Raw genomic sequence first — 11,180 nt, 5'->3', positions numbered from 1 at the left:
TAACAAACCTAGCATTTAGAAACAAAGAACCTGCTAAGTCAGGCCGACATTCTGTTCAGCTGCATTGCTTTGCAAAGTTTATCTGAGCTGTGGGTTTTGTTGTTTGTTTGTTTTTAATTTTGGTGTTGTTGTTGTTGATGCTCTTTTTAATGTTGCTTGGGACCAGGGGCCCTTTTTGTCATTATTATTCCACTTTGCATCTTCTGCACATTCTTGTGTGGTGCTCCCATGAACTGACAGGTTCATAAAAGACCGATGTTCCACCATCAGTCCCTCCAGGGCTACAGGAAATATAGTATCACCCATAGGCCCCTCCTTGTTAGGTAGCAAAGGGCCATTAATTTTAATCCATGGACCACTGTCCAGTTGCAACAGAAGTAACTTTTATCCCTGTTCTCCCCTGTAGCTCAGCCAACCTTTGGTACCTGGAATAATGAATTAAATAAAAGAGGCTTCTGGTAGACTCCAGTGAGAATCATGCTGTTTAGAGAAAGACAAGACTTAATATACTCTGGAGAAAGCTGCTTGGAGTAGGCTGGTGGCTAAACCAATTCTGGTCAAAAAGGAGTCTGAATCACCTTCAAGTGAAAGTTTATAAATATCTCATATTGCAGCCCTTACAAGGTATTGTCTCCATGGTGTGGGTTGCATGATCTCTTGAAAAGAGGGTCCTGAACAGTGGAATATTTCCTTCCTGACCTAATCATGTAATCATGTAATCTGCTCCAAGGCTGTTTATTTCCATTTGGTCTTTCTTGAAGCCTTCTTCAAAGGAGGAGCTTCTTGGCAAGCTTGAATAGACCTAAAGGATTAATTTCATGATTTATGGACGTTCTTTTGTTGCTGAACATTTCCTCAGCGATTGTATCAAGAGGAGTTATCTTGTTGCTGTTACTTTCTGTCGTTGTGCACTATGAAATCTTACAACTGGGTGAAATAGTTGTAGGGGGAAATGAAGTGCAAAGGGTTATCCTTACCCAGTGTAATGCATTCCTTCATAGCTCCAGTTTTAATCTTCTGTCTTCCCTGTTATTCCATGTTGGACAGCTGATGTCCTTTTACCTTACCTTTCCTATCATATAAAATGGGAAGAGTGATAGTTCTTAAAAGCCTATTGTGAAACTTAATTAGTACTTTCAGTGTATTTTTGCCTTCTTTGATCCTTCTGCTGTTAATTTGTGCATTGCTGATAATTTTTCCTGTAGGTATTGCCATGTAAAATTCATTTCAAAAGTGTTTTCTTCCATCGCATTGAGAAATATGCAGACTTTTAACTGAGGTGAACTGGAGATTCGTGAAAGGTGCCAAGCGTTGGACTGGATGAGACAGGACTTAGTTTGATGTGTGAGTTTTACACTTAGTTTGAAGTGGAAGATTGGCTCTGCCTTATAAGCAGGTGCTCCATGGGATTTAATATACTTCTGAAGTCTGAACTCCTGGTCAAGGCTCTTCTTACTGCTCCTGTGCTGGCCATGTTCACTCTCTGCTCTGTATGGACCCTTCATTTTTTAATATAGCATGTTTTTCAATCAGATTTTGGGTGATGACCCTTTGTGAAGGTAAAATAAACTCAACAATTGAATTAAGTGTGTACTCGATATAATTAAGCAAACTGGAAAGAAAAGGTTTTCATCTTTAGGTCATTTCATAGTTCCTGACAGTAATACAGTTTCACTTTTCCATCTCACTTCTGTCTTGCAGAACTTTGGCTATTGCAGTAGCGTATCCCCAAACTCCTCTGTCGTATTTCTGACGGTTGAACTTGTGAGTTTTCTCCTTTTTATCAGTAAGTGGCTTAACATTTCCTGACTGGTGGCTAAGCCGGAATTTCAGCTACCAGCGACCAAAGTAACAGGAAACTCTGCTGGCCACTTTTTCTGTTGCTGACAATGCCAGAGAAACAGCAACATTATGGGCAAAACAAATGACAGAAGATACCGTCTGGAGGAAGAAAGATTCAAGCATCTAGATGAAGTCCCTGCCTGTGGCAACATATTGGGCAAATTCTGGTGAGGAGTGGAAGACTTCCTGGGCTGTGGGTGTTGAACAGCCAACAATTGCTGCCAGTTAATACTGAAACATGATGAACAGAGCCATAATATGCACGGGAAATTTGCACAGTGGCCTCTCTGATTTCTCTATGCCTACCTTGAAGAGCAGTTCTACTTCATACTTACCTAACCACCTGCCTTCATGGCTGGTAATTGATGGAAAAAGCAACCGATTTCCTGACTTCTTAGAGCTCAAATTAAAAGGGAAAAACCCAAAGTGTGAATCATTTAAGCCTTGGAGCATTCCAGTAAAGGAGCTGTACTTTGCATCAAAGAAAATGAAAGCTACCAGTTCAGAAGAGTGAGCTTGTGAGAAATCACTGTTTCAGTTTCCATTCAGAAAGAACCATAGGTTCATTTTATCAGTGCTCACTTGTAGCATTTTGGTAACATTTGGGTTGAACCGTAGCCTAATTTTCAGCTCAATCCCAGTGTTTATAGTTTCTCAAGCTCTCAGTTGAGCTTCAGCTTGATCACTGATGTGGGCTTTGCTGAAGAGAGGCTTTTCCCTCAAATCATTCGCATCCACAGAATGTCTACAGCTAGATTTTTCGCTTAAATCTACACAGAGAAAGCCCTGAAGAAGTGTAAATGTGTGACAAACTTCACCCTGTTACAACAAAAAGCTTTTAAACTTTAACTATGACGAAGTTTGATACTTAGAAGTGGCTTGAAGACCTTCCCACACAGTTTTAGGAAACGCAGGGTGGCAGTTAGGAGGACAAGGTAATACCCCTTACTGCAGCCATTTGCTTAATCTCAAACTGCTGTGTGCATTACACATACAGGCTCAAAAAGATTTGATGATAAGAGATGATCAGAGGTGGTTGGGGCCCCACTGAGCCCTGGGGATTTCTAAATATTTTAGCTGCAATAAAAAAAAAAAAAAAACCAAAAAAAAAGAGTGAAAGAGTAACAGGATAAGAGAATTGCCCGAGGTACAGAAATGTATTCTCATAGCACAGGTTTTGCTCAAACAGAAAGTCACTAAAGATTTGTGCATGCGGTGTTTTGTTATGCTGACTTGTCTGCTCGTGTTTTCTGCAAATTATTAGGATTTTGAAACTGGAGAAGGTAAAAGAAAGTATTTTCACAGGGCTTCCTTCCTCTTTTTCTTTCTTTCTTTCTTTCTTTTTGTTTTCTTCTCAAAGAAAGGGAAATTACACCTGTTTTTCTGAATAACTTTTGATTTTATTTTTTCCCCAGGTTCGGTCCAACATGGCAGAAGTTGGGAAAGCTTATGAGAAAGAGGCATAATTTATTTTGCTTGTGGACATACTTTTCTTCGTTTTTCCCACATCTGTCAATGCATCTGGTTTTACAGTATAGCCAGCTTTCCATTTTCTTGATTTACAAGAGGCCAGTGTAGGCTGCATAGATGGAAAGCTGGGATAAAGTAGGGACCATGGGACCATGCAAATCTTTTTCAGGTGGCTTTGCAGACATCCCCTGGGTGATCAGCCTGCAGCTAACTGAGAACACGTGTATGAAATGAAATGCTTAATTATTCTGGTTTGCAGCAATGCTTCATTTTCCTTGCAGGAAAATGATGTAGAGTGTAAAGATGATTCTGAAGGTGTTCAAAATCTAAATGAAATACTGTGAAAGGATCAAAATGAATAGATGTAATTTGACCTGGCCCCACTTGAAGTGTTCGGGTTGTTTGTCTCGGAGGGCAGAAGGCAGTAAGGAGAATGTGGGGACATGTCCTTGGTTAGGGCAAGCAAGAAAAGCAATTGGCAAGAGATTATTCACCACAGAGTACAGCTCTGTGCTGCCATCCAAAGAAAAGCCATGGTTTTTCAAAGCAATGCCTACTTGAATGAGGCTGGAAAGTTGTAAAGTGTGAATGCTGCTTTCTATGCATGGTTTAAGCACATGGTTTTATTTGTATTACTTACAGAGTATTTTACAATGTTCTTTTTTTTTTTCTTTTCCTGAAAAGGATCAAGCAATAAATATAGCAAGCAAATTGAGAAAGGTTTCTCATTGAGGCATCTGTACAGCTGAGGTCAGAATCACAAGGCATCAATTGCAGTGGCTCATTCAAAGCAGCAGCCAGTGAAGACTCATTCATCTGCAGGTCCTTATTCACCTCTCAGTCTGAAAGAAGCTTGGTTTCCAATTTCTAATCGCCTCCTGTTCATTGTTGCAGCTTCTTCACTTTCTATTGGGATCGTATTCAGGTACCTTCTTCCTGTCACTGCATGCCGACGTCCTGATGATGATGCCAGGATTTCTTAGGGATGACTGGTGGTGGCTGAAGTGTCACAGCATCAAGGTTTTTCTCTGGCTGGAACAGATAGCCAGAACATGTTTTTGTCATGTGAATATACTATTTGTAACGTGACTGTTATCTGCCAAATATTTATACACTAGAGAGACACAAACTGGCCTGAAAAAATACCTTCTGTAGGTGGAAGAGTAATTTTTCATAATCTTCTGCTGTGGAACAATTGATAAGGATTGGTTCTGTCAGGCTTCCTGCAAGACATCAGCAGGGAGCAGTTAGGAGCTGGATGCAAACGCCTATGGCAAGGGAAGTCACAAGGGCTGTTCCCACACAAGGTTAGATCCTCTCCCTACAGCCAGCATCCTACTGCCAAGTCGATTTGGCTTTTAACCACAAGAAGGCTGAGATTCCCCATGATAGAAAAGATGGAGGTCTGGGATTGCGCTGGCTGCTGGACTGAGCAGGGAAATGTGGAGAGCTATTACAGCTTAGCAGCCAGAAACCTAAGAAGCCCGTAAAGAGCATCTGTCTGGTTGCAGCTCGAAGTGGAATCTGACTTGAACCAGATACTGTCTCTTGTGGTAGATCCAAATGTCACATCTGTGAGGAGGATTCTGTGCTGAATCTGTGGGCACTGGAAGGCTTTTTGTTTCTTATAAAAGCAGTCTTTCCTTCCAGAAACTGCTACTGGACTTACCTGTAATTTCAAGCTGTAACCTCCCCAGCACAGTGGATTTCTCCTTTCCCTGGATTCCCGTCAAGGGGAGTTTTCCCTTCAGAAATGAAAAGAAAACACTGCTTTTCTATGCGTTCTTCCTTTTTCTCCCTGCTGTTTATTTTCATCACCCAGAGCTGCTCACCAGATCTCAGTTCTGTACTTATTTGACCATTTCTACTGTTTCCTGTTACCTCATACGTGACTGTAGTTCTCTCCTCATCCACAGAGAGAAAAAGCAGGTCTTCTGGGAACAGGATCAGCAGCCTTTCCTTAGGATCCTGTGGAAAAGGGGTGATTAGAGACGTCATGACAACACCTCAAAATGTGGAGCTGCCTGCAGCACCTTAGCTACTGTGCCAGCCAGACACTGTTCTTTGTGTCAGTCAGCTTGGGTAAGATCTCACAGGATGAGCTGTGTTGTTTATATTTTTCAGAAATACATTCCCATAATAGAATGTTTAGAAAACTCTGTCCTTCCTGTGTAATGGGAAGGGGATGGACTCCCCCTCCCAGTTTCTTTGGAAGTTGAGTGCAACTGTCTGGACAGAGTTCTCAGAAGTGGCTCTCCGAAAAACACCCTTCTGCATTTCCTTTTGTCTGTTTAATGCCGCGGGACTTTCAGCATAATTAACCTTATGCTACCTTTTCTGTAGCCTGCCAAAGGCGTAACAGCACCAGGAACAACAGTCATAATGCTGCAAAACATTTTTTGGGGAACTACGCTTTATAGCTTTTTTATTATTATTGTTTGCACCAGTCCCACACGAAACCTCGACTGGTTTGAACCTGGCCAAAGCCACCCAATATCAGAGCACAATGTTACCTCTGTGCAGCCAGTAGCCATCTGCACCATGGTCAGATGCTGAATCCTTCCCAGGTGTTGAATTGGTTTTCCTTCCCATTTCAGAATGGTGTTGCACAAGAGATGTCTCATCAGCGCTCTTTTCTTCCACTGCTCATCGCACGGCACCTTCATCAATTATTATTATGATTTTTTTTTTTTTAAGATGAAGCAAAGGGTGATAAAAGACAAAGTATGATGTTTATCAGGATTATAGGGTGATAAAAATATTTAGGTTATCCAAAACAGAAGATAGGTATGGCTGAAGTACAGCGCTGCCCCATAGACCGTGCCATGCTAGACATCAAGGGCAGCTGAGCGGATACTTTAAGAGGGAAACCTCAATTGCACTGTTAATAAATAGCACGAGGAAGAGGGAGAAAGGCAAGTTGCCTTTCCAATTAATTCGCTCACTTTAGGAACCTGAGCTTAGAACAACGTCGAGGAAAGCTTTGGGGAGGGCATTGAACACCCTCAGCCGCAGCGTAATCCTGCCATCTTGTGACTCTTGTGGATGTTGCAGTGTGTTTTGTATGTATTTATAAGTCTGTGTCACAGCATGTATTGAAGAGTGTCTTTCTTTTTGGTGTTTTTTGGCTGTAACTAAAAGGAACATTTATATATATGTATATTAGCAGTGTAGCAGCTACATCTCATGAAGAAAAACAATCAGCAGCGTGTCAAAAACCTCTCCTGAACTTAGAGCAGCATTTGCAAGTGTTTGGTGATAAAGCGCTGTGGGTAGCAAGTTTATTTTAGCCCAGATAGAATCTACAGCATTCTTGAATAAAGTTACTGTTCAGTTTCAGCCCGTATTCTAAACATCTCTGAAAATCCATTTCCAGAGCTGCCACAGTTTCCTGTTTTCAGCCCCTTCTCTTTACATCTACTCCCCACCGACTTACCAGGAAAGAGATATTATTGGTGGCACTGGCTGAGTAGTTGGCATTTGCCATCTTGATTTGGTTCTGGAGGTGTTGAATCCATTTGTCAAAGTCGGCTGAATTTTGGCAGCAAATGAGCCGGGACTCCATCATGGGCCCTGTGCAAAGACACAACGTGCCCTGCCTCTGAAGAAGGATGGCATTTGAACCCAGTGGGTGAATTCTGTGACTGTTGCAGCCCTTACAGAAGCTGTCCAGCAGGCTTACCAGAAATTTCAAACGTGCAGCTGATGGCAGTCACAACCTCCCTCAGGTGCATCCCAGCAAGAGGAACGAGACCCTGGTGTGATGGGAAAGGTGTTAAAAGTCAATTGGTAAGAATAGCCAAGAATGATGTAGGAAAGCACTGTGTGTGAGCTAGATCTGATTTCATCTGCCTTGCGGCCTCTTTAATTCCTCCTCCATGCTCCCCAGCCATGCCAGAAAAGAAGCTGTTCATATTAAGGACAAAGCAACCTTGTCCTCATTTTGTCTTTTATTTCATTACATGATCACTTTTCTGTGCCATCCTCTTGCTCCACTCAGCTGGACGTGGAATTTTATCATCTCCACTGTTACACAGCTCAGTTCCTGCAGTCTCTTAATTTGTCTTTTTCCCTCACATTTAGGATCCACGGACATGTACCAACGCCACTGGGAGGCACTGCAGTGCTGAGGGCTGCTCTCCTGGATGCATCTCTCTGCTACCCTGTGCCTGCCCACTCCTGTACCTTTCCTAACTCTCCTTCTCCTGTCGCCTCCTGTTCTTATCACCTTCTCTTGACGCCTTCTGGTTGATGCTTAGCTCTCTGGTAGGGAGCTGCACTCCCTCTCCTTGGGGAAGCAAAATGGCTGTGATAAGAGGCCAGCTAAAATTACAGAATATAATATAAATAGAAACTGGCACTTCCTCTTCAATCTCTGGAGCAGACGCTCTTCCCTACTCAAAATAAGCTGAAAAAAAAATAGAGAATTTTGAGCTACTGTCCTAGAAAATATGCCAAAACTCCACTGAAACCAGTGAAGTGTCTGCCTTAGTTGATGGGGCCAGAACATGTGAGCTCCATCCTGAGCCTTGCTCTTGGCACAGCACCGAGAAGGAAGCTTTCCTTTTGCCATGCATATGCTAGAGCTGTGAGCAAAGAGATATTTGGGAAATCTTGACAGTGAGCGTGACTGCAAGACACAGAAGGATTCTTGTGCTTTACCTCATAAACAAATGCCTTCTTTGTGTGATCCACAGAAAGAATCAGCAAGTGGAAGGAGGTCAGCACAAGGTAGCGTTCAGACATCTCCTGTTGGAATAAGACCAGTCACATCTTTCCTCCACGACATTTCAATATTTGTTTTTTTTAAAGGAAAAGGAAATTGCATTTCTTCAAAGCTCTCCACTTTCCCTTCCTCTCTCCTCATGCAATATTGGTACATCACCACATGCAGTGCTGATTGATTGACAGCTGTCTGCAGGTTGATGGGGAGCTCTGCAGTGTCTAACTGCTGGGTTGGCCTGCACTACTACATCACACTTCGGCTGAAAGCATTTAAGATTGAGCTGGACCAGGCTCGGAGCACTTGAGTTAGCTGTGGGTTTCCCTGTTCCCTGCAGGGGAGTGGGACCACATGACCTTCAAAGGTCCCTTCCAGCTCAAATGATTCTATGACTCTTCTTTGTAATTTTATTTTGTCTTCCCAGATAAATGAGCATGTGCTTAAAAGAGGCGTGAGTCCATGGCAAAGTCAGGACTGGTCTCAGTTCCCTCTTCTGGTTGCAACACCACTGTAATGGCTGTCACACCTCAGTGCTGTCACCACTCAGCTCCAGTTCCCGTGGAGGGGGCTTGAGCGTCACACGTACAAATTTGCAACCATCACAATGTTGTCTCTTAGGGGAGAAGAATAAAAAAAGCCTTCTGACAAGAAGGGCATTTTTATCAGAGTGAATGAACAAAAAGTCATGCTGCTCAAGCAAGTGGCTATGAGATCCTTTCAGCTCTTGCTGCCACTGGTGGAATGAAAGTTGAATGTAACAGCGTTAACTTTTGGGGGGAACAGGGGGAAGCCAGGGCAAATTGTGGCTTTGGTCAAGCATTGGTTTGACAGTAATTTGGACAGGATACTTGAAATTCAAATGTAGCTCATGTTTTGTCTCCCAAGTGAAAAATCCCCTGCACATTACCGTGGTCGTAGTGTCATGATGATTACCTCCATGTGATAACTTCTCAGAAAAACCCAGGAGGACCAAACAATCTCCCCAGGAGAAAGGATTTTCCTGCCTTCCCAGCCAGCGATGGGCTGAGCGATCAACAAGTCCAGCAGTTCTTCCTGTGTTTTTCCCCACAGTGCTTCTGCCTGGAAAAAAAAAGAAAGACAAAATAGTGAGTATTTCTTCCTGAAATCATGCTGGGAATCATGCTGTAGAAAAATCAGAAGAGAAAAAATGGAATCTAGAGTCAAGCGATGCTGATATATAAATAAGGTAAAAGAGAGAATGGGTAATTTTACAGTCCAGACCACAGGAGGTTTGGATGTTGACATATATATGTGCCTTTATAGAACATTCCCTCTCTCAGTGCATGCTCTCAGCAATAGGATAAAGCACGCTCCTAGGAAATATGATGATGGACTTTCTCGCACGTGAATTTGTTGAGCAAAAACTGAGACAAACTGATTTCTTCCCTGGTGTACTACATATGAATCTTTGCCTGTGTATCGTACTCACCCCTTCTGTCTTTGTGGGAATTGCAGGGTCCTTAGGTTGGAGGGATCCCTCACTCTGGCCATCTGAAATGGACCATTTTCTGTAATGGAAGAGATTGTGGAAAGGCATAGGAAAGCATTTACGTGTGTTGTTTGAAAGAGAGAATAATTCATGCTCAGTCAGCAGACACACTTCTGGATTTCTGGCGTGAATTTTGTGTATTACAGAGTATTCTATTTTAAGCTGGAATGCCGGCTGGGTGCAGCTCAGTGAAATCTAGGGGAAAAAAAATGCAGCAGATGCAGAATTGGAAAACAGGCATGTCAAGGATAGCAAAGCTGAAGTTACAATGAAAATACTGTCAAAGATCCCTTTACTTTAAGCAAGAATCATGGCCTAAAATTCATCAGAGCTTTTAGACTCCCAGCTTTCCCCTGGCATTGTGTGGGAAGGACTTGCAGAGATGCTGAGGGCACTCTGTGCACCTGCCTTAATAGCAGTTTCTGGTGAAATTATGGAACGAAATGCAGCTCAGTGTAGATGTAAAAGACCACAAGAAAGAGGAGGGGAAATGTGTTTTATTTGTCTTTGTGGTAGGTAAGGAGGTACAGACAACGGCCTCATCTGCGTTGGGGGTTAGCTAAGGGGGAGAAACCATGGCTTATTTGGGATGTTGCTGAACCTTTGTGACTGGAAGTTCAGGGCATCTGCCAAGCAAGATGTGGGAAGGGCTGAGGCTGCCGATGGCTCTGAGCCTCCTGCCAGGCCTGCAGGCTGACCCTGCTGTGTGATGGGGTCCAAAACCATCTGCTTCCAACAGAGCACGAGCTCTGGGGGTGGTGGTGATTGCCCCAATAGAAGGGTTGCCTCCATGGCAGGAGGAGATGAGGCTGTGTCACCTAATGGGGCCTGTTAAGGAGAAGGAAGCAGGCTCTGTTGAGAAGAAGTATCTGACATTTAGCATTACTGTAAATTCTGGCTAGAAAAGGGGAAGAAGAGAAAGCTCTCAAGCGAGTCATATTTAGCAAGCAAAAACAGCCACCGGGTCACAGTTGCCAGCAATAAATGCCCTTCTGTTTGCGCAAAGACCGTCAGTGTTTCTCACCCCTCGAAGCCCTGCTCCCTACCTGGTCCTGCCTGTCTTCAACAGCTCCACCTCATCCTGGCTTTCTCCTGCAGAACCAGCATGCCTGGCTCTCAGGCTGCAGCATCCCATGCTGGCTCAGCGGCCGCTTCGTCCTCCGGCGCTGTCTTCAAAGCGCTGCTGCAGCGCAGGGATGGCATGAATGGCAGGCAGGGTGAGCACAGGAAGGAAGCACGCATGCACCTTGCTGTTCATTTACATCTTCTTAGCTTAGAAGTGGCAGCACCCGGGATGTGAAAGCGTTTCCTGTGGCTTTTAAAGCTCTCTCCCCCCTTCTTGTCTCCTAGGTCCCCCAGGCGTCGCTGCTTCCTTCAGAGCCGATGGCCTGATGCGATAAGCGTGTGCTGCTGTGTAGCTGTCACCTCAGCCAAACAAAAACCGAAAGAGTTCTTAGTGAAATGAGGTTAAATGTGTGAGGAACATCTGGTGAGGGAGGAGCTGGCTGTGCAGCTGGAGACAAGCTATGGGCAGCTGCAGGACCAGCTGAGGGGGTTCTGCGCTAAGCCTTGGATTTGGTCTTTCAGCAGCTCTCCTTGCCTCTTCATAAAAGGGCTTTATTGAGTGTTCTGGGT

General features: G+C 43.8%; 1 protein-coding gene across 2 annotated transcripts; it reads right to left on the bottom strand.

The window, feature by feature from the left end:
* Positions 1-3,935: 3,935 nt before the first annotated feature.
* On the bottom strand, positions 3,936-10,969 carry LOC122167153 (probable pleckstrin homology domain-containing family N member 1). 2 transcript variants are annotated; one of them, XM_042831524.1, is made up of 11 exons: positions 10,592-10,969; positions 9,486-9,564; positions 8,969-9,115; positions 7,975-8,061; positions 6,995-7,067; positions 6,749-6,885; positions 5,826-5,972; positions 5,194-5,280; positions 4,982-5,057; positions 4,459-4,535; positions 3,936-4,344 (listed from the first exon to the last, which is right to left on the bottom strand). In XM_042831524.1, exons 1-11 carry the CDS (start codon positions 10,678-10,680, stop codon positions 4,252-4,254), a joined length of 1,092 nt encoding a protein of 363 aa, XP_042687458.1. In that variant the 5' UTR covers positions 10,681-10,969; the 3' UTR covers positions 3,936-4,251. The 2 variants fall into 2 exon arrangements, with proteins under 2 accessions (XP_042687458.1, XP_042687459.1); XM_042831525.1 differs by lacking the exon at positions 4,459-4,535 and having other exon boundaries at positions 4,234-4,344.
* Between the last annotated feature and the right edge of the window lie 211 nt (positions 10,970-11,180).

This window comes from Centrocercus urophasianus, unplaced genomic scaffold (genome assembly GCF_019232065.1).
Source record: "Centrocercus urophasianus isolate 14NV4802_14NV808 unplaced genomic scaffold, USGS_Curo_1.0 seq_36, whole genome shotgun sequence".
Classification (NCBI taxonomy): domain Eukaryota; kingdom Metazoa; phylum Chordata; class Aves; order Galliformes; family Phasianidae; genus Centrocercus; species Centrocercus urophasianus.
Note: the sequence above shows the minus strand (reverse complement) of the source record. Positions and strands in the feature narration are given on the sequence as shown.

Excerpts from the sequence above, each read along its gene's own strand:
- LOC122167153 (XM_042831524.1), bottom strand. The coding sequence starts at position 10,680 with ATGGGATGCTGCAGCCTGAGAGCCAGGCATGCTGGTTCTGCAGGAGAA. Across the intron at positions 9,565-10,591 it reads TTGAAGACAGGCAGGACCAG|AAAATGGTCCATTTCAGATG; the intron begins GTAGGGAGCAGG and ends CTTCCATTACAG. Across the intron at positions 5,058-5,193 it reads GAACTACAGTCACGTATGAG|GGAAAACTCCCCTTGACGGG; the intron begins GTAACAGGAAAC and ends TCATTTCTGAAG.